Source organism: Dreissena polymorpha, chromosome 9 (assembly GCF_020536995.1).
Source record: "Dreissena polymorpha isolate Duluth1 chromosome 9, UMN_Dpol_1.0, whole genome shotgun sequence".
NCBI lineage: Eukaryota > Metazoa > Mollusca > Bivalvia > Myida > Dreissenidae > Dreissena > Dreissena polymorpha.
In genome coordinates, this window is record NC_068363.1 from 27,540,666 (window position 1) to 27,564,665 (window position 24,000).

A 24,000-nucleotide genomic window follows, 5' to 3' on the forward strand; every position below is an offset into this window, starting at 1 on the left:
TATCCTCGTGGAAATTGTGCTTTGCATGCATAATATTGTCTAAACATATTTTCATGGTGTAAAAACCCAATGATGAAAATTACCGAATTTTACTTTGTATAGCGGGCACCCAATGATGAAAATTACCGAATTTTACTTTGTATTGCGGGCACCCATGTATAGCGCGCAGGCTGTTTTATTAATGCAAAAATGGAATTCAAAATATTTAAAGACAATAAAACCACCAGATCGGACTGAAAATGGCCGCCATTTTACTATTGCACAATCCAATAATCCGCAGCATTGGAAAGCTTAATTAAGCATTCAAAATAGGAAGCGTCATTATGATTAGGAGCATGGATTGCATAGCACTATACTTTTCTGACAATTTTGTAATTTTCTAGCAACAGATTAACGGTCCACGTGCATTTCGTGTAAAACGTGAGAAAATAAGAATTCATGTACATTGTGTCATTCTTCCTTGGGGAAAGCATGGGCTTTAAATTTGAATGCTGAATAAAAACTTCGTGGCGCATTGGAGACAGGGCTACAGTTGTTGAGATATGTCAGTTTTGACGTAAAACTGTTTATCTATTATGTTGGACAAGTTGGGTTATTGTTTGTCGCACTACACATGCGTGAATGTGGTGAACAATGAAGGCGCCAAAAACCTGAATAAAACTGGAAAACACTTAAGAAGTCCTTGTTCACATCTACTGTTACCGGAAAAAAAAGACAAAATACATGTACCTTTGGTAGCAGTGTTTTTTTTCCACAATTTTGGGAATGGGGCCGGGTCCCTTTGTATTGGGAAAATTCGCGGTATTTGACTAACATTGGGAAATTAGTGTTGTTGTTGTTTTGCTCACAAATGCTTCAAAATTGAGGATACAAGTGTGTCCAGTATTATATTTACTAAGGTTGATCTAATATGGATGGGAGATGAACAAAATATTGATCTAAAAAAAAAATTTTTTTTTTTTTTGGGGGGTTCCATTGGGAATTTTTAGCTCCCATTTGGGAAAAATATATACTTTTTTTCCATTGGGAATGGGTCCGGTTACCGGACCCGATTTTGAATGAAAAAAACAACTGTACCAGTCCAACGTAAGCTGCCTAATCGGACTGAAAATGGCCGGACCGTAGAAGTGCACAAACACAGACGAATAAATGTTCCCATACTTTATTCAAACATTATATTTGTTGTAAATAACTCATGCTTCTCCGTTCATATCTGCCGTTACCGACGTTTTGTTGTTTCGACAACTGCCCCTTCAGTCTGTAAGATTTTAGGGTGTAGTTTTCTGGAATAAAAAATGGCGTCTATTATGAATATTTACAATTACGAAATGAATTTTTTGCAATTTAGCAGCCAGGAAAGCGTTGAATCAATGTATAATGCGCACAAACTTTTTTATTTGAAATTTTGAGGTAAAAAACCACGCGCTAAACAAGGGAAAATACGGTACAATAAAATTATAATTATATTGCGTTTCCCAATTTCCACGTTCTTGGAAATATTATAAGGAATATATATAAAGCAATGAGAAATATAGGGTTGTTACACCCTTACTATGTGTTTTAGTAACTATGACACTAACAAAACAGAAGGCTCCAAGAATATTTTTTAACCTTATGTCGTGGTTAAACAAGCAATCATAATGCATAATAGAAAATAGTATATGTTGAAATCTTTCAATGATAAAGTAAATTCTTAACTTAAATATTGCTGGAATGCGTTAAATATTTTGAAATGTGATATAACAAATATTGAACAGCAGTCACTTACAACTTCGATCTAAAAAGAAGTTATTAGCCTGTGCTGACTGCACAGGCTAATCTGGGATGACACTTTACGCACATGCATAAATACAAGTTTACTCAGAGCGAGACACATTTATTTATTTTATACTTAAATTGTTTCACGGGACATAACTAAGGTTTCTATGTTTTCAGGGACATAACTCACAAGGTTGATATTGTTTGAGGGGACGTAACTAAGGTTTCTATGTTTTCAGGGACATAACTCACAAGGTTGATATTGTTTGAGGGGACGTAACTAAGGTTTCTATGTTTTCAGGGACATAACTCATAAGGTTGATATTGTTTCAGGGGACGTAACTAAGGTTTCTATGTTTGCAGGGACATAACTCATAAAGTTGCTATTGTTTGAGGGGACGTTACTAATGTTTCTATGTTTTCAGGGACATAACTCATAAGGTTGATATTGTTTGAGGGGTTGTAACTAAGGTTTCTATGTTTTCAGGGACATAACTCATAAGGTTGATATTGTTTGAGGGGACGTAACTAATGTTTCTTTGTTTTCAGGGGACATAACTCAGAAGGGCTATGAGAAGAAGCGCCAGAGACTGTTACAGCCTTACTCACGGGCCCAGCCAGCAAAAGGTAGAGTGTTGCAGCTTTGTTGTATCTCGTTCTATCTTGAACATTTGGCCCTGACACTATGGACTTGAAGTGCTTCCCTACTTTTAAGTCTGTGACACAAATTATTGAAAGTGTTTTTGCAATTGTAATACTGTAAGATCATTTGTTATTCATAGAACATTAATTTGTGTTGATTTTGTGGGTTGATTGATAAATTGTTGAACACAAACACATCTGAATAAGACCCATGCAGATTCCATTTTTTTCCAAAATCATAAATCCATGAATATTAGCATTCACAAAACAGTCAATAAAAAAGGCACAGAAATTTGTTATGCAGACGAATATAATAGATTTTGCAGTAATAGATTGCTAAATATAACAAGCACTTAGTTTAAATTATACCATACACACAAGTGTTTAAACTTGCATACTTCCTTGTTTTACTTATTTCCATTCCTAATAGTTGTTGACCTATAATTATGTTCACTCTTTCAACAATAATGAAGAGCAATGTCCAAATATTGACATTTTTGCATTTTTTTATTGAAATGAAATTAGAGATGAGTTAAAAAACAGCAAAAGAACTGCAACAATTGGATTCATGACGTCCTTAAACCTTGTAATATCAAGACTAACTTAAGTTTTACTTAAATGAATCAATGAAATTAATATTTTCTTTTGAAAATAATTACTTGCAGGATGTATTTTATGTAAAAATCATATTTGAAGCGTTATTAAACAAGAAACATATGTTATTAAATATCTTTTGAGTCCACCAAGTATTTGAAACCTAATAAACTGCATGATGAGCCAGCCGCCAATTCAGATAATTTAATGATTTGAATGATTTTTTTAAGGTAATTGCTAACAAGAGTGTTATATAGACATGGCCTAGTTAATTTTTCTCTTCCGTGGTAAGCCAATGAAGAATTGCATAATTATCCTTATTTTATTACTAGACATATAATATTTGTAAAGAAAGATGTTGTACATTTACAACAAAAGTTTAAAGTTTTTTTCTTGTTAAGGTATACTACCAGTCTTTCATCTTTTTTTCTTTCTTTTTTTTAATCTTTTTTGTGTGTGTTGTGGAATGAATCATAATGATTACAAATAAAATATATGGGCTGTGCTCTGTGAAAAGGGGGTTTAATGCATGTGCGTAAAGTGTCGTCCCGGATAAGCATGTGCAGTCCGCACAGGCTAATTAGGGACGACACTTTACGCTTTTATAATATTTGTATTATAAAGAAAGTCTCTTCTTAGCAAAAATCCAGTTTAGGCTGAAAGTGTTGTCCCTGATTAGCCTGTGCAGACTGCACAGGCTAATCTTGGGCGACACTTTACGCACATGCATTTAACCCCCTTTGCACAGAGCACGGCTCATATGTTTTAGGAGTTGTTTGTTGCCTCTTTAATAAATTATTAAAATTGCATATTTTCATTTCAAGTTCATACAATTGAATGTTCTTCTATTTGGATGTACTGAAATCTTAAATGTATACAGAGGTGTAATTTCTCCTGCTTTCATCAATTTTCCTTCATTTCTATGTAAAACTAATTTGACAAATGTCGTTAACTTTTCTGGAGCTTCATATATATAATACAGTTGAAGAGTTTAGTTGAACCATGGTATGGTATTTTCCTCCCTGAAGTGGTTCTTATATCACCCCATTTGTACAGTTATTTTTGGGGCCATTAACTGACATTAGGTACACTGTGGTATTTATTTTGGTTACCTAATTTGTCTGATAACTTGTCCAGATGTAAATGTAAATGAATCAACAAGAATTTGATTGACAGCTTTACTGGCCAGACTTGATACTTATATGATGTCTACATCATTAGGCAATTAAGGCTGGCTCTAAAACTGGACAGTGTCTGCATTGATTGATTGTAATTTAAGAAAGTCATTTGGTCAAATGTTTGTATCTTGCTTAGTTATGTGTAATTGATTTACATTACTTTACAGTGTGTATGATTGTTTTTATCCCATGTTGCCTTGAAACTGGATAAGATAATTTCTATTAATTTTGTAGAAAGTTTACATTACAATTAAATGAAAAAAGGCAAAAAAACATACTTTGAATTTTTATGATAGTACATATTAATTATTTAATAATACTAATAAATTTAGGAATAAAAACTTAAATATGCACCAAAGAAATAAATCATAAGATTATTTTAAATGCATATAATTCTTTCTGTTGATAAAACAGATTTATATTTGAGCCTTGCTGTGTTAATATCACAGGCTATTATCAGGGATGTCTGCACAGGCTATTATCAGGGATGTCTGCACAGGCTATTATCAGGGATGTCTGCACAGGCTATTATCAGGGATGTCTGCACAGGCTATTATCAGGGATGTCTGCACAAGCTATTATCAGGGATGTCTGCACAAGCTATTATCAGGGATGTCCGCACAGGCTATTATCAGGGATGTCTGCACAAGCTATTATCAGGGATGTCCGCACAGGCTATTATCAGGGATGTCTGCACAGGCTATTATCAGGGATGGCGCAAGGCTATTATCAGGGATGGCGCAAGGCTATTATCAGGGATGTCTGCACAAGCTATTATCAGGGATGTCGGCACAAGCTATTATCAGGGATGTCTGCACAAGCTATTATCAGGGATGTCTGCACAAGCTATTATCAGGGATGTCCGCACAGGCTATTATCAGGGATGTCCGCACAGGCTATTATCAGGGATGTCTGCACAGGCTATTATCAGGGATGTCTGCACAAGCTATTATCAGGGATGTCCGCACAGGCTTTTATCAGGGATTTCTGCACAGGCTATTATCAGGGATGTCCACACAGGCTATTATCAGGTATGTCTGCACAGGCTATTATCAGGATGTCTGCACAGGCTATTATCAGGGATGTCCGCACAGGCTATTATCAGGATGTCTGCACAGGCTATTATCAGGATGTCTGCACAGGCTATTATCAGGGATGTCTGCACAGGCTATTATCAGGGATGGCGCAAGGCTATTATCAGGGATGTCCGCACAGGCTATTATCAGGGATGTCCGCACAGGCTATATCAGGGATGTCTGCACAGGCTATTATCAGGGATGGCACAAGGCTATTATCAGGGATGTCCGCACAGGCTATTATCAGGGATTTCTGCACAGGCTTTTATCAGGGATGTCCGCACAGGCTATTATCAGGGATGTCTGCACAGGCTATTATCAGGGATGTCCGCACAGGCTATTATCAGGATGTCTGCACAGGCTATTATCAGGGATGTCTGCACAGGCTATTATCAGGGATGGCGCAAGGCTATTATCAGGGATGTCCGCACAGGCTATTATCAGGGATGTCCGCACAGGCTATTATCAGGGATGTCTGCACAGGCTATTATCAGGGATGGTGCAAGGCTATTATCAGGGATGTCTGCACAGGCTATTATCAGGGATGGCGCAAGGCTATTATCAGGGATGTCTGCACAGGCTATTATCAGGGATGTCCGCACAGGCTATTATCAGGGATGGCGCAAGGCTATTATCAGGGATGTCCGCACAGGCTATTATTAGGGATGGCGCACAGGCTATTATCAGGGATGTCTGCACAGGCTATTATCAGGGATGTCTGCACAGGCTATTATCAGGGATGTCCACACAGGCTACTATCAGGGATGGCCGCACAGGCTATTATCAGGGATGTCTGCACAGGCTATTATCAGGGATGGCGCAAGGCTATTATCAGGGATGTCCGCACAGGCTATTATCAGGGATGTCCACACAGGCTATTATCAGGGATGGCGCAAGGCTATTATCAGGGATGTCCGCACAGGCTATTATCAGGGATGGCTCAAGGCTATTATCAGGGATGTCCGCACAGGCTATTATCAGGGATGTCCGCACAGGCTATTATCAGGGATGTCCACACAGGCTATTATCAGGGATGGCGCAAGGCTATTATCAGGGATGTCCGCACAGGCTATTATCAGGGATGGCTCAAGGCTATTATCAGGGATGTCCGCACAGGCTATTATCAGGGATGTCCGCACAGGCTATTATCAGGGATGGCGCAAGGCTATAATCAGGGATGTCCGCACAGGCTATTATCAGGGATGTCCGCACAGGCTATTATCAGGGATGTCTGCACAGGCTATTATCAGGGATGTCTGCAAGGCTATTATCAGGGATGTCAGCACAGGCTATTATCAGGGATGTCCACACAGGCTATTATCAGGGATGTTCACACAGGCTATTATCAGGGATGTCTTCACAGGCTATTATCAGGGATGGCGCAAGGCTATTATCAGGGATGTCCGCACAGGCTATTATCAGGGATGGCGCAAGGCTATTATCAGCGATGTCTGCACAGGCTATTATCAGGGATGTCCGCACAGGCTATTATCAGGGATGTCCGCACAGGCTATTATCAGGGATGTCTGCACAAGCTATTATCAGGGATGTCTGCACAGGCTATTATCAGGGATGTCCACACAGGCTATTATCAGGGATGGCACAAGGCTATTATCAGGGATGTCTGCACAGGCTATTATCAGGGATGGCGCAAGGCTATTATCAGGGATGTCCGCACAGGCTATTATCAGGGATGTCTGCACAGGCTATTATCAGGGATGTCTGCACAGGCTATTATCAGGGATGGCGCGAGGCTATTATCAGGGATGTCCGCACAGGCTATTATCAGGGATGTCCGCACAGGCTATTATCAGGGATGGCGCAAGGCTATTATCAGGGATGTCTGCACAGGCTATTATCAGGGATGTCTGCACAGGTTATTATCAGGGATGTCTGCACAGGCTATTATCAGGGATGTCTGCACAGGCTATTATCAGAGATGGCGCAAGGCTATTATCAGGGATGTCTGCACAGGCTGTTATCAGGGATGTCCGCACAGGCTATTATCAGGGATGGCACAAGGCTATTATCAGTGATGTCTGCACAGGCTATTATCAGGGATGTCTGCACAGGCTATTATCAGGGATGTCTGCACAGGCTATTATCAGGGATGTCTGCACAGGCTATTATCAGAGATGGCGCAAGGCTATTATCAGGGATGTCTGCACAGGCTGTTATCAGGGATGTCCGCACAGGCTATTATCAGGGATGGCGCAAGGCTATAATCAGGGATGTCCGCACAGGCTATTATCAGGGATGTCTGCACAGGCTATTATCAGGGATGTCTGCACAGGCTATTATCAGGGATGTCTGCACAGGCTGTTATCAGGGATGTCCGCACAGGCTATTATCAGGGATGTCCGCACAGGCTATTATCAGTGATGTCTGCACAGGCTATTATCAGGGATGTCCGCACAGGCTATTATCAGGGATGTTTGCACAGGCTATTATCAGGGATGTCTGCACAGGCTGTTATCAGGGATGTCTGCACAGGCTATTATCAGGGATGTCTGCACAGGCTATTATCAGGGATGACACTTTCTGCATAAACTGGATTTTCGCCAAGAAGAGACTTCCTATAAACATAAAAAGCTGAAAGTGTCATCCCTGATAAGCCTAGTTGCGGACTGCACATGCATTAAGCTCTGTTTTCTAAAAGAAAGGGAATAAAGAAATAAGAAAGAAACAAATGTACAGTTGCATGACAAATAACAAGCATCTGTGATTTTGTGGTTTCAGTTTCGCTCAACAGCCTCAGGGTTGTGTTTAGGGTTAGTGTTGTGTGTAACCTTTTTAGGAGACATGACACTATTAGTTTGCCCCACAACCATTAGCAGCAATGCACACTTGTGTGAATTGTATTTTAATAGGCACTTGCTTCAAGTAGTTGCCCCCATTCCGGAATTGTTCATCCATCTAATGCGAAGAGGTTCTCATTTCGTTTGATGATGAATTTTGCTTTTTTCTTAGCTTTTGTATTGGTAGATGTATATAAGTTAACAACGTTTTTAAAGGCCAATAGTTCAGGCTTCTAAAACATAATGACCTGTTTATGACCTGCATTCATCTACAAAGAAAAAAAAATGTATAATAAAGCTTGTTTGAACAAATTCCAATTGTTTAAAAACTAGTTCTGTTGTGATTTTCCCTTTGACATAGCATAAGCTAAAAGGGAATGAAATTCATTATAACTTAAATTCATTATATTTCCTTGGATATTTATTTTTATTGATTTCTTGGGATGACGGATACAATAATTAAAATCAAACGCATTTGAAAACGACCTACGCAAATTCCCTTTTTTTTTCCAAAGTCACAAATCCAGGAATGTACATGTCCACAAAAAAGTATTTTTTTTTGTTTTGGAAAAAAAGAAAGAAGTTTCATTCCAATTTTTTTCTTTCTTACAGCACTGTCAAAATGATTCCAGAGCTCTGAGGAATCCATGATTTAATCTCAATTGAATTCTTTAAAGCAATGATCAATTAATTTTATTACAATTTGCAATTTTGCATGCCAATACAGTTTACTTCAAGGTGTTATTTGGGTGTACAGTAGACTCTGCCAATACCGGACTCTCGGAATACCGGAACTCTCCCGATTCCGGACGGTCGGGCCAGTCCCGTATTTTCTCCTTCTATTTCTTTGTTAAAAAATGTTGAATAAACCGAACTCTCTGAAAACCGGAAACCGGACGGGTATCTCCGTAAATTTTGTCATTTTCAACGTAAAATACATTGAGTATACCGGACGGTCTAAATTCTCAAGATGCCCGAGGCGTGAAAATAACAATACCTAGTCGGCAAACCGAGTGCGGTGTCACATTTTGCTCGCGCAATTATCGATAATGGGATTAAACAAACCATAAAGGTGTCAAGTCATTACCGCGCTATGGGATTCCGATTAAGTAATGTAAACAAACTGTGAATGTCTATAATAGACGTGCGGTAACACCAAAAAGTGATTGACTCGATCGTTTTATTCATTATTTATTATCGCCTATGATAAACAACTAAATTAAGAAATTAATGCATGCCGTTGCGACGATCACTTTCTTGAGATCTTCTCGGGTATTTTAGAATCTTATAGCCATGTTTTTAACGCTGAAATGGTTGTTTGTTTGTTTGTCAGATAAACTGTTAGAAATATGACTGTTAAATATCCATCCATCAGTATTTGCCTTTAATCGATTAAAAACACATTTTTTAAGAATGCAATTAACATCATCAGTACCTGCGTACAGTTATCACATGGTACATGTAAATGTATACGATTTGTTTTATTTTTATCTGATTATGTACACAATGAATACCGTGTATATTTCGGCAATATGAAAACTCTTGGTAAACCGGAACTCTCTGAAAACCGGACGATTAGGCCGGTCCCGAGACCGTCCGGTTTACAGAGAGTCTACTGTATTAGAGTCCAGTAAGTGAACTGACTTTGATAGAATATCAAGCTCTCATGAACCATGAGTGTTCTTTTCATGTTGATCTTTGTTTACCAATCGACCCAATAAACATTTGCTAATTTGGCTCAGGAAAGCGGCGCAACGCTTGTATGCTTAAATAATTGTTCAATGTTTAAAATGTATGAGCAGTTTCAAGAAATATCAAACTCATTTAAAGGCGCTCGATGTCAATGACAATGTTGTTTTTTTTATGCGCCGCGCATGTCAATAAGCAGGCGGGGTAACAGCAATTTAATTATACCCCCATTACTGATAATGGGGGCTAATTATTATAGGAGTCACTTTGTCGGTCTGTCTGTCTCGAAAATTTCATCCGATCTTCGCCAAACTTGGTCAGAAGTTGTATCTAGATGATGGCTAGGTCAAGTTTGAATATGCCGGGTCAAAAACTAGGTCACAGGGTCACTTAGTGCGTTTTAAACCAAAAGTTTGTCTGGACCATAACTATGTCACTTATCGTTAGATATTAAAATGACTTGGTACATTTGTTCACAATCATGGGATGGTGTGTCACGCGAAAGAATTACGTCGATATCTCCAAGGTCAAGGTCACACTTGGAGTTCAAAGGTAAAATGCTTGTCCGGGCCATAACTTTGTCGTTCATTGTGAGATTTTCAGCACATTTGTTCACCATCGTTGGACAGTGTGTCGCGCGAAAGAATTACATCGATATCTCAAAAGTCAAGGTCACACTTTGAGTTCAAAGGTCAAAAATGGCCATAAATGAGCTTGTCTGGGCCATAACTATGTCATTCATTGTGAGGTTTTTTAAATCATTTGGCACATTTGTTCACCATCATTGGATGGTGTGTCGTGCGAAAGAATTACGTTAATATCTCCAAGGTCAAGGTCACACTTTGAGTTCAAAGGTCAAAAATGGCCATAAATGAGCTTGTCCGGGCCATAACTATATTGTTCATTGTGAGATTTAAAAATCATTTGGCACATTTGTTCACCAAAATTGGACGGTGTGTTGCACAAAAGAATAACGTCGTCATATCCAAGGTCATGGTCACACTTTGAGTTCAAAGGTCAAAAATGGCCATAAATGAGCTTGTCCGGGCCATAACTATGTCGTTCATTGTGAGATTTTAAAATCATTTGGCACAATTGTTCACAGTCATTTAAGGTGTGTTGCGCCAAAGAATTACGTCAATATCTCCAAAGTCAAGGTCACACTTGGAGTTCAAAGGTCTAAAATGGCCATAAATGAGCTTGTCTGGGCCATAACTATGTCGTTCATCGCGAGATTTTAAAATCATTTGGCACATTTGTTCACCATCGTTTAACGGTGTGTCGCGCGAAAGAATTACATAGATATCTTCAAGGTCAAGGTCACACTTTTGAGTTCAAAGGTCAAAAATGGTCCTAAATGATTATGCCATAATAATTATTAAAAATCGCCATAAATAAGCTTCTCTTGTTTTGTGAGGACAGCATGCAAAATAGTCTGTATCAATGCAGCATGTGGGGGTATACGTCATGTCTGTGACAAAGCTCTAGTTATGCATAATGACGCACTTCAGTTGCTTTAGAAAATGGCGAGTGATTTACCTTGTCAATATCTATGTACATAGTGGAACTATTTTTTTTTAAGAAGACATTTTGTCGGAAGATTTTTATTAATTTAGTATGTGTATGCATTATAATAAACAACGGGTAGCTAAAAAATAAATCAATCAATAAATTAAAAAATCAACATTGTAATTGACATCGAGCGCCTATGACTCTTTTAAGTTTTATTAGTTCATATTTTAAAGCATATTTTATTTCGAATCCAAATAGCTTTATTATTAAATTAAATGTGTATTTATGTCTTAAAGAACATTATCTGGAGCTCTGCGTATCAGTATTATAATAACTATTTTGGATAAGTTGCCAACATCATACATATCTGCCTCTGCGGTATGTTTGAGAGGTTTATTGAGTAACCTGAAAAAACATGATTGTTCATCTCACAAAACAGCCATATATAAGATCAACAATTCCAATATGCTGATGAACTGCAGTGGTTTGCTGTCTTCTTGTTCCTTTGACATGTGTGTTATCTTCAACAATGATACCAGTCACAGCTAGCTGATACCAGTTCATGTTATTATCTATATTTAATGGATATTTGTGCTATATAATTAAGGGATTGTGTCCTTAGGGTTTCCCCTGAAGGTCACATGGGCAGGTCCACCCTATTAATTCACTCTATGAAGAAGCTGATGAACCCTAAATAAACTTCGAATTACACTTTTAGGATTTAGATTCATGTTCAAATACCCATTCCTTATCCAAAAAGAGTCTCGGCTTTATTTGTGCCTGTAGATGTATGTACATATTTAATTATTGTAAATAAATCTGTAATTAATGATTTTAATCATTAATTAATTTTAGTTTATTTATAGTATATGTTTTTTATTGCATTCATTTATTAATTTACTAGCTCACTCACTTGCATTGACTGATGAATTATCAAATTATACATTTTTCTCTCCATGATCAACTCAGATTCATTCATCCATCCATTCATCCATCTATCCATCCATCCATTCATCCATCCATACATCTATCCTTCCATTCATCAATCCATCCATCCAATCATTTATCCATCCAGCCACCATCCATCCACCATCCATCAATCCATCCATCCATCCATCCATTAATATATCCCAGCATTCATTCTTCAAAACCTTTATTGGCTATTTAGCTTTTTATGTAACATGGCCATGATATTTCATGACTTAGTCATTTGAATTTAAGGAAGTAGTGAACAATAAGCACATACATTTATTACAATAGCACAGCTGTTTAATGACACATGGGTGGAAAGGTCATGTGATGTAGCAATCATACTTGGACTTCTTATGTGCCTAGTATGAAAAATTAATGAGAATTTCATATTGTAAGACACATCTAAAAACACTTATTGAAATGTTTAAGACATGAGTTTAGATGTGTAATGTATTATCACCACTTTGTGAATTGGGCTTAAATTTAAAGATAATGATCATGTTAATGCATAGTTTTTTTCCACCATTTTTGGAATAGGGCTGGTCCGTTTGGATTAGAAAAAATCGCAGCGTTTTGACTAAAATTGGGAAATTAGTGTTGTTGTTGTTTTGCTTACAAATGCTTCAAATTGAGAATAAAAATGTTTTCAATATTATATTAACTAAGGTTCAAATTATAGAACTGGATGGGAGATGAACTTTATCTTGAAATCCAAACAAAATATAATTTTTAGCTCGGCTGTTTTCGGAGAAAACCCGAGGTATTGTCATAGCCAGCTCGTCGTGTCGTGTCGTGTCCGTCGTCGTCCGCGTCGTTCTAAAACCTTAACATTTTCTCAAGGTTTTGAACATTGGCTCTAAAATCAAAGTGCTTCAACCTACAACTTTGAAACTTTATATGTAGCTGCACCTTGATGAGTTCTACATTCCACACCCATTTTTTGGGTCACTAGGTCAAAGGTCAAGGCCACTGTGACCTCTAAAAAAAAATCAAAAAAAAATCTGACAAGCTTTCATCTGTTCAAAACTGCACCCAGAGCCGAGCGTGGCACCCATTATGCAGTGCTCTTGTTTTGTTTTGAAACCTTTAATTGGAAATTTGCGTCCTGTTTGGTAAAAACATATATATTATTTCATTGGGAATGAGGCCGAATACCGGCCCTAAATTTTAACAAAATAAAGCACTGTAATGCAAACAGAAGTTTCTTCAATAGAAAAAGTCGAATTAACGCCCACTCAAGTGCCACAAATGTGAGAACCCCATGGATATTGCACATTTAATGCTTTTTAGGGACGAGTGCGAAACACTTGTACATGAGCCACATACATCAGACACATATAACACTTTAGCACCTTACTATGAGCATTTAACTGTCTGGAACAAGCAGGTTTAACAGGTCTAGACTTTATCAGGGCAGCCGATGTTATGATAAGCTCTGATCTATGATCGATCATATGATTGTAGAAAAATCATGGCCTGTATTCACCTATCAATTCTTAGATGTAGGCAGGGATCTTAATAGATATGGGCCGTGCTCTGTGAAAAAGGGGTTTAATGCATGTGCGTAAAGTATCATTACAGACTTGCCTGTGCAATCAGCACAGGCTAATCAGGGACAACACTTTTCGCTTTTATGATATTTTTGGATTCAAGAAAGTCTCTTCTTAGCAAAAATCCATTTTAGGTAGAAAGTGTTGTCCCTGATTAGCCTGTGCAGACTGCATTAAAACCCCTTTTCGCAGAGCTCCGCTCATATAAAAAATCTGATGTCAAATGACCCCATTCTTGAAATGTTTAGGGGTCAAACAAAATTGTCAGTGATATTAATACTGTAGTTTTTACCCTTTACCACTTAGATACGTATTTTGACACATTTGTAGTCCCTTAAAAAGTTAAAAATTTAATTCAAGATCTTTTTTACTAGATTCAAGTTTTAAAGGTTTCATTTCCAACCCTTAGATACTGATGAGCAGCAAATACCGTACAACCTGAACAGACTGCGAGTTTCTCGCCAGCTGTTCAGTTTCTGGTTTTATGCTGTTTGCACTTAGCAATTTTCTCTTTGCTTCTAAGTGGGAAAAGGTAAAGAGTTATTTAGTTTTTTCATATTTTTGCTTTTCTCTGAATATGTTGCTTTACATAGACTTGAATGCATGTGCTTAAAGTGTCGTCCCAGATGAGCCTGTGAATTCCACACAGGCTAATCAGGGCGACACATTCCACCTAAACTGGATTTCTGCCAAGAAGAGACTTTATTTAATCAGAAGAAATCATTAAAGCGGAAAGTGTCGTCCCTTATTAGCCTGTGCGGACTGCTGCAATCTGGGACGACACTCTGCACATGCATTAAACATCTTTTTCACAGAGCATGGCTCATATATTCCTAATCTTATAATGTACTAAAACTACTTGAACCCTTTCAGTGCCGGAACCGAATTTTGAAGGCCTTTGCAAACAATTTGGATCCAGATGAGACGCCACAGAACGTGGAGTCTCATCAGGAACCAAACTGTTTGCTATTCTGATAATATTCTTTGAAAAAAAATCGATGAAAATGCTAATTTTAGAAATTCAGCAAACAACATTTTAGCAGACGACAAATTTCCCAGCATGCAAAGGGTAAAAAGTCAAGCCTTGCATTGCAGTTCACATCTTTTATTATATCAGTCTTCTTTACGAAAAATATATTTATATATGCACCATTTTTAGCTTGTGTTTATGTAAAATATTTCAAAGGTGCCATATTTAGTAAAGAATTAGCGCCCCTGATACGGAGCAGTGTAATTTCAAGACAGTATTAAATAACTTTAGTCAGAATTGAGATATGCTGAAATTAAATGTGTAGTGTTTTAATGTTAAGTATACAAACTTAACCCATTTATGCCTATCGTCTAGAAAAAAGGCCTTGACAAACAGCATAGACCCAGATGAGACGCCGCATTATGCATCAGGGTCTGCGCTGTTTGCTTAAAGGAATTTTTGTAAGAAATATTCTAAATATAGAAATACTAGACATCCCTCATTTTGGAAATAAATTGATCCAATTTAGAAGGATGAGAGAGTCCACTTAGGCATAAATGGGTTAATGTTAGGGACCTATATGGGAGGGTAGGCAGATTTATAAGTCAGGAAGTGGGACAATCTTGGGGGAAAGTGGAGTTTAGCCTAGACATGTTATGATGCAACAAGTTTTAGTGAGTTTTCATTTATGTAATTGGTGTATGTATTTATTATCTTAGTGTTGAAATAAAATATAGAGTCTATATACTGTGTTGTTTCTATTGTAGTTACAAACTTTCTCCCCAAAAATCGTACCAGCAGGTACAAGACTACAAGTAGTTTATATGCTGATCTAGCATGACATCCCAGCCAGTAAGGTCAACGTTTCTGGTAGAAATAAATAGAACAATGGTCTCTGCTTAGCCTGTCATTTTCTGTGTGCGTAACTTACTTACCAAAGTTAAAGTCACCCTAATTGATTTGGTAAAAAAATTGAAAATAAGATTTCTTGGCTTGGTCAAATTTATTGTTTTAATTTATAATCTTTAAGTTTTAAGTTTACATTATACAATATAACTTCTACAGGTTGTCAACTTTAAGTATTGTTTTTGTGGTCATTATATCAGGTGATTGAAAGAAAATGACATACAAGTGTTTCTTTTTGTTCATATTTGGGTCCGGTAGGGGGGACCCATTCCCAATGGAAAAAAGTATATATTTTTCCCTCATGGAACCTTAAAATTCCCAATTGAAGGTTTCCAAAAACAATTTTTTGTTTAATAAGTCTAAACATATCATTCATCTCCAAATCCAGCTAAATAAGTTAAACCTTAGTCAATATAATATTGAAATTACTTTTATAATCAATTATAAAGTATTTGTAAGCATTAAATCAACAATATAAATTTCCCAATTTTAGTCAAAAGGACGCTGTATTCCCAATCCAAAGGGACCCGGCCCCATTCCCAAAATGGTGAAAAACAACACATACTATCAAAGTGGAAGAATAGTCGAGGGACTATCTTGTGACCAAATGAGATGAAGTCTTTTGTATTCTGTTTGATATGTCTTTAGAATGTAGCTGCAAATTTGGAATGTTCGAAAGCCTTAGTGGAGAGGTGCTTTTATCATCAGAATTAACAGTTCTGAAGAAAGAATGGCGTGATGAAACGCCAAGTGTCCATAAGGGGTGTAGCATGCAATTTGGAGTTAATTCTAAGTGGGACAAATCGAACTTGATACATTAATGCAAGATTTTCCTTGGACGTGTTTCCTCCATGCATTTTGTGTCACTATTAAAATTGGTCCTTGTTTGGAAGGTGTTTCAGAGCTCAAAGACTCGTGCCAATCTGGTCATATCTCTGTGAAATTGTAGAAAATAGCGAGAGCTTTTTTGCTGTGTTATTGTTACCATGGATCCTGCTAGGAATTACAGAGATTTTGGTCTGATTTTGAATGATCTTGAAATGGAGCAGTTCATTCGCATGAAAGAATACCCGCAGTTGGATCTGGATTTAAGTGTCAGTACTCAGGACCTAGCTGGTATGTGCTAAGAAGTGGTTTTTTCTCTCACCATTTTGGGAATGGGTCCCTTTGGATTGGGAAAAATTGCTTCGTTTTGGCTTAAAACGGGAAATAAATGTTGCTGTCTTTTTATTAACAAAAGCTTAAAAATTTATGATAAAAGTGATGTGAATAAATTTACTAAGATTAAACATATAGAGTTTGATGGGAGATGAACTAAATTTGTGAGATTTATTGATTTTATTGTCTTTTTTTTAACCTTTAATTGGGAATTTGTGTAACCCATTTGGGAAAAACATATACGGTTGTCAATTGCTAATGGGTCCTCCTTCAGGCCCCAAAGTTGAACGAAAAAGCCCAATGCTTAGTTATGATGGATTTGGTCATCAAAATAAATGCAGCAATTGTTGTTGAAATCAAAATAATGATGTAACCATATTAGCCTCTCTCTGAGGAAATGGGGCCTAATACATGTATGTAAAGTGTTGTCACAGAATAATGGGGCTTAATGCATGTATGTAAAGTTTTGTCACAGAATAATGGGGCTTAATGCATGTATGTAAAGTTTTGTCACATAATAATGGGGCTTAATGCATGTATGTAAAGTGTTGTCACAGAATAATGGGGCTTAATGCATGTATGTAAAGTGTTGTCACAGAATATCTTTTTCAGTCTTCTCAGGGCCAGGCTAATCAGGGACGATACTCTCTGCTTTTATGGTATTGGTTTCAACAAAGTCTCTTCTAATCTACAAATTAAGTTTCTGCAGAGTCATCCCTGATCAGCCTGTGTGGACCACAGGGAAGACAATTTCCTTGCAAAATGGATTTTCTCCATGAAGAGACTTCTTTTAAACAAACAAATACAAGAAAAGCAGAAAGTGTTGTGCCTGAATAGACTGTGCGGACTACACAGGCTAATTTGGAACGACACTCAACGTTCATTTACTTACATAATATTCTACTTCTAGAGGTTCCGAGCCCGAGTGAGCCCAGTCCGCAGACCTCAGCCCAGAGGCGTGCGCAGCGCAGGCTGACCCGGGAGGACAACAGATACCACTCAGGTAGTCATGGAAACCACATTGTGGAATGTCTGGAATCCAACATTTGTGCTTTCATTTGATATGGTTCCCTGTGACTTGATCAAAAGTTTGTGTGGCCTATTTTTTTCAGAGTAATTGATTAGTAGTAGGACATTTAATCATTTGAGTTTCGCTCTGGGAAAACCAGGCTTAATGCATATGCATAAAGTGTCGTCCCAGATCACCATGGGTGACACTCCCTGCTTAATCCTTTCAGTGCGGGAACCGAGTTTTGAAGGCCTTTGCAAACAGTTTGGATCCAGATGAGACGCCACAGAACGTGGCGTCTCATCAGGATCCAAACTGTTTGCTATTCTGATAGTAGTCTTTGAAAAAAATAGAAGAAAATGCTGATTTTAGAAATTCTGCAGACGACATTTTACAGACGACAAATTTCCCAGCATGCAAAGGGTTAAGAAAAAACAAATGTAAAGGAAGTTTCCTCTGAACAAAATCCACTTGAGGCGAAAAGTGTTTCCCTGATATGTCTGTGCACTTAACAAAATCCACTTGAGGCGAAAAGTGTTGTCCCTGATATGTCTGTGCAGACCTCACAGGCTACTCAGGGAAGGCACTTAAGCCCTGTTTTTCTAGAACAAAGCTCATATTATATTATTGCAAGGACTTCATTGGGTTGGTCATTAAAAGTGGTCTTTGATGCAAAAGAGACTGTTCTGTATTTACATTTGTTTGATATTTTCCAATGATTTGATGTGGTTTATAAGCAAAAAGGTTGTTAGTGCCAAAAAAAATTGTTGCCTGAAAATTTTAATGTGCTGAGTTAAAGCCATTGATTGACTATTTTGGAAAATTTTAGAGTAAGACCTTCTGTAAAATAAACTATATATTTGTCAGCATGAAATTTCTTGTTAAAAAAATGAGTATTTTTTAACCCTTTTCCACATAGATTTTCACACATTTGTAGTCCCTTAGAAAGTTACATTTACTTAAAAACCTTTTTTTACTAAATTCAAGTTTTAAAGGCTTCATTTCCAACCCTTTTTAATAGTTACTGATGAGCAGCAAACAGCATAAAACCTGAACAGACTCCGAATTACTTGCAGGCTGTTCTGGTTTTATGCTGGTTGCAAAAGCCATTTTCACTTTGCTTCTTATGGGGGAAAGAGTTAATGGCACTTTTATTCATAAATTTTGGTTACAAAACATGAAGAGGAATGAGAGTCAATTTTTTTCCGTGTTTGTTAATATATTGATGTGTCAACCGCTGAGATCAACAAAATGTCCCAAGAATACAAATGATTTTTTATGCCTCCATGCATGTGTTTCTCATGGAGCTGCACATTTTGAGTTGGTGATAGGTCAAGGTCAAGATCATCCTTTAAGGTCAAAGGTCAAGGTCAAAGGTCAAATATAAGGGTGGGGGCATTGTGTTTCACAAACACAGCTGTTGTTTTGCAAAATGTTAGAGTAAGGCCTATTTGTTTGGTGTAAACATTCCTTTGTTGAGCAAGTCCAGGTTTCCACCAAAATATTTTAGCTTTCCCCACTTATTGTAGATGTTTGTCTTCATTTGTTTATAACTTTTACTTATAAAAATAGCAAGGAATGTAAATTTGATATAAAACTGTGCCTTTAAAAAATGTCAAATAACTATTTTGTAGCTGTTAATTAATATTTAGAAAACAGTTAATTATTAATATGTTAACTGGAAACATGTTAAACTTTGTTTTGATAAATATCTTAAATCAAATTTTGTCATTTGCGTGACTTATTTAACACAAAAGCCAAGACACGGTTAATTAACTGTGAATATTAATTGAAGCGTAGACACCCAACCCTAACAATGTTAAGGAAGTTGCAAAAACCTGCTTGGTATATTTATTACATTTGCCCCAAACCTATTATGGTGATTCAGACAGTGTTAAGTTTTCAGATACAATGTATGTGCAAATTTTGGTTGAAATATTTTGGCGAGGAGTACCTTATTTAGCTGTTGATTTAAATGAATAATGGACATGTGCATTTATAGGAAATCTTTATCTTGGTATGTAAAGTTTTGGATTTATTAGAAAGCATCGTTTTGTGTAATGTGTTTAGTTTTTAGTGTTAAGAACTTTAAATATGGTGTTTTACTTGTAAAAGATATTAAAATCTGATCTCAGTTTTCTATGTTATTTTTTTATTTTATTATATATTATTTTTATGGATTTTTATTTAATAATTTAGTCATTATAATTTTTAATAAATACTTAGTTTTATATGTATGTACACACCAGTACAGCCTTCATATTTGTCTTGTTTTATGCTCAAATGTTAGTGGTTTTTTTCCTAACTATTCATTTACACACCCATTCATTTTTACATGGCACTTTTAATAAAGTGACATTTGAATTGATTTAAGTAATGTAATCACTTTTGATTCATAATATGGTGTGCATAATAGAATCATATATATTTATGTTGATGAAGTTGTATGTAGTAATTGGATGAAGAGAAACCCTTCTTATAAATGTCAAAGTTCTTATGATTCAGTAGAACAATGTAAGAGGGGACTATTAAAAGCATGTTATTATTAATGTACATGTACCATACATAGGTCAGGTTCTCTTAATCCATAAGTTTTCGTCCAATCTGCATAAAATGAGCCACGCTGGGAGAAAAATGGGCTTAATGTGTGCGCGTGAAGTTTTGTCCCAGATTTGCCGGTACAGTCAGCACAGGCTAATCAGGGATGATACTTTCCCCTTTTATCGATTTTTTACTTGAAGGAGGTTAATCCTCAACAAAAATCCAGTCTAGTCGGAAAGTGTCGTCCCTGATTAGCCTGTGCGGACTGCGCAGATTGATATATGACACGCACTTGCATTGAGCCTGGTTTTCCCGATACCTGCACATTTGTTTAGTCTGGTCAGGAGCCAGTCTGTTCACTAATCACAGGCGATTATAGAGCTCCTTGGCCACATATGGCATAACACCCATTTTCGAATGACATAGTTCATATTTGGATGTTTGTTTAGATATACAGGGTCTTAATAACCTTACTCAAAGATATCTACACGTACATTTAAATCACACAGTCTCAGTGAAGTTGGGGTTTTATGTCTCTAACCATGGCTTTGGGCTGTAGTACAGCTGCACTCACAAACACCGCTGCACAGTTTCAAAGATATGTTGCAATTCACTGTTGGTTGTACACATGCATTTAGGACCTGTTCAATGCTGGTACATTTAGGACCTGTTAAATGCTGGTTCATTAAGGACCTGTTCAATGCTGGTACATTTAGGACCTGTTCAATGCTGTTACATTAAGGACCTGTTCAATGCTGGTACATTTAGGGCCCATTTAATGCTGGTACATTTAGGACCCATTCAATGCTGGTACATTTAGGACCTGTTCAATGCTGGTACATTTAGGACCCATTCAATGCTGGTCCATTTAGGACCCATTCAATGCTGGTACATTTAGGACCCATTCAATGCTGGTACATTAAGGACCCATTCAATGCTGGTACATTTAGGACCCATTCAATGCTGGTACATTTAGGACCTGTTCAATGCTGGTACATTTAGGACCCATTAAATGCTGGTACATTTAGGACCCATTCAATGCTGGTACATTTAGGACCCATTCAATGCTGGTACATTTAGGACCCATTCAATGCTGGTACATTTAGGACCTGTTCAATGCTGGTACATTTAGGACCCATTCAATGCTGGTACATTTAGGACACATTCAATGCTGGTACATTTAGGACCTGTTCAATGCTGGTACATTTAGGACCTGTTCAATGCTGGTACATTGAGGACCTGTTCAATGCTGGTACATTTAGGACCCATTCAATGCTGGTACATTTAGGACCCATTCAATGCTGTTACATTAAGAACCCATTCAATGCTGGTACATTTAGGACCCATTCAATGCTGGTATATTTAGGACCTGTTCAATGCTGGAACATTTCAAGTAAAGAGTGAGACTCAAGTCCTGCTGTATATTTCATTAAAAAACAGCATTTTTTGGCCAATTGTAAAGTCCTTGTATCAGCCCAATTGGGAAAAATGGTAGTGTGAAGTCTTCACATTTGAGAATTGGTGTTTTTGATTTTTTTGCCCAAATACTTTTAAATTGATAACTAAGTGTTGACAAGCTGTCAATATTATATTTACTTAGGTTCAAACCATAGAGCTGCATAGGGAAACTAACTAAATGTTGCATTTTATGTATAATTTATTTTATATTTATTTTTATTTTATAGAAATTGTGAATAAGGAATTTTGTTGACTGCAATTTGGAAATTTGTAGTTTCCAATTTGGGGAAGTGGTGTTTTCTGGTAAGGAGGAAAAAAAATGCACACACCAGTGGGCTTGAAATTTTCCTGATGGGTGTTGATCCTTTAACCCTCAGATACCCTGTTTGTCCTGTTTGTAGTTCCTTAGAAAATCAAATAAAATGAAGACCTTTCTTTAAATGTAAAACAACTTACAATGGTTTTATTTTCAGGGTTTAATAGAATGAGGAGGTGTTGTGAGAATAATGGGTGTTTTGAGTAGGATAAAAAATAGGTTCTGGTTGGAATATGTTTATAAGGATGGGGCGTTATAATAAAAATAGTGGGAATAAAGTGTATACCAAATATGATCCTGGAACTGAATGTTTAGCAGAAATCCACTGTTGTCTGTGAATGGCTCAGGCAGCTGGGTCGTGCTGTCTGTTGGTTGATGCTGATACAGTCTGTGAATGGCTCAGGCAGCTGGGAGTGCTGTCTGTTGGTTGATGCTGATACAGTCTGTGAATGGCTCAGGCAGCTGGGTTGTGCTGTCTGTTGGTTGATGCTGATACAGTCTGTGAATGGCTCAGGCAGCTGGGTCATGCTGTCTGTTGGTTGATGCTGATACAGTCTGTGAATGGCTCAGGCAGCTGGGTTGTGCTGTCTGTTGGTTGATGCTGATACAGTCTGTGAATGGCTCAGGCAGCTGTGAGTGCTGTCTGTTGGTTGATGCTGATACAGTCTGTGAATGGCTCAGGCAGCTGGGAGTGCTGTCTGTTGGTTGATGCTGATACAGTCTGTGAATGGCTCAGGCAGCTGGGTTGTGCTGTCTGTTGGTTGATGCTGATACAGTCTGTGAATGGCTCAGGCAGCTGGGAGTGCTGTCTGTTGGTTGATGCTGATACAGTCTGTGAATGGCTCAGGCAGCTGTGTCGTGCTGTCTGTTGGTTGATGCTGATACAGTCGAGCTCAAGCAAAACAAGCTTGAGCCAAGCTCTGGGAAAACAGGGCTTAATGCATGTGCATAAAGTGTAGTCCCACATTAGCCTGTGCAGTTCATTTAGACTAATCAAGGACTACACTTTCTGCTTTTATGGTTTCTTTTGTTTAAAGGATTGCACATGCTAATGTGGGACATTACTTTAGTCACATGCATTAAGCCCTATTGTCTACGCTCACTTATTTTGTGATCATAAGATAGCAGATCATGTAAACTTATATTTGCTGGAAAAAGTGTTCGAAATCTCCTTGCAGAACTCTGCAAACTGGTTGAACTGCATGCCTCCAGCTAGTCGTTTGTAAGGATATAATACATGTAAGGGACACAAGATAACACGTAATGTTAAAAAATATGTCTCAAGTGGTATATTAACTGTTACTGTGTATCACAACAATAAACTGTTCATACCTCATATAAGAAAGAACAAAATCCAAAATTGATTTTTTGTTTGTTTCGAGATTTGCTGTGTTAGGGCTAGGTTGCACTGATTTCCGTGTGACACACTCTCACTCATGGCTTGGTGTTGTACAGAGATCCGCACTGAGGCCGTCATGCAGGCGCTGGCCCAACACAACAAAAAGATCCCTGTGATGCCTCTGCCATCCAAGCGCACCTCTGTGAATTACCACGGTCAGCAAAAACCTAGAGACAGTCGCCAAGGTGAGTTGTTCATGACGTGGGACGGTAATGGAACAGCTGTAATGTTGACCTTGGGGAGGGTGTTGGAACAGCTGTAAAGTTGGCCTTGGGGAGGGTGTTGGAACAGCTGTAAACATTGGCCTTGGGGAGGGTTTTGGAACAGCTGTAACCTTGGTGTTATGACATGGGAGGTTGATAGTTCAAACGTCTATTTATTGCTGGCTAGTTAGGTCTGATAGGGTGAAAGAAAAGCTTTGTGCTTTTCATTTGCGTTTTGCTAATAAAATATTCCAGGATTTTTGGTTTCAAT

The 24,000-nt window shown here is 37.6% G+C and overlaps 1 protein-coding gene across 13 annotated transcripts in view; it reads left to right on the forward strand.

The window, feature by feature from the left end:
• The window catches only part of LOC127843967 (disco-interacting protein 2-like), a 102,166-nt gene that overhangs the window by 15,038 nt on the left and 63,128 nt on the right, over window positions 1–24,000 (forward strand). For 12 of the 13 annotated variants that reach the window (XR_008032483.1, XR_008032482.1, XR_008032487.1 and 9 more), the window contains exons 2-4: window positions 2,308–2,385; window positions 17,714–17,806; window positions 23,583–23,711. Coding sequence is in view for 5 of the 13 variants with exons in the window: in XM_052373886.1 (XP_052229846.1) it covers window positions 2,308–2,385; window positions 17,714–17,806; window positions 23,583–23,711 (300 nt within the window). In the remaining 8 variants the exon portion in view is untranslated. Of the gene's footprint in view, window positions 1–2,307; window positions 2,386–16,523; window positions 16,762–17,713; window positions 17,807–23,582; window positions 23,712–24,000 lie in introns of those variants that run through there. The other variant, XM_052373891.1, reaches the window with a different exon arrangement.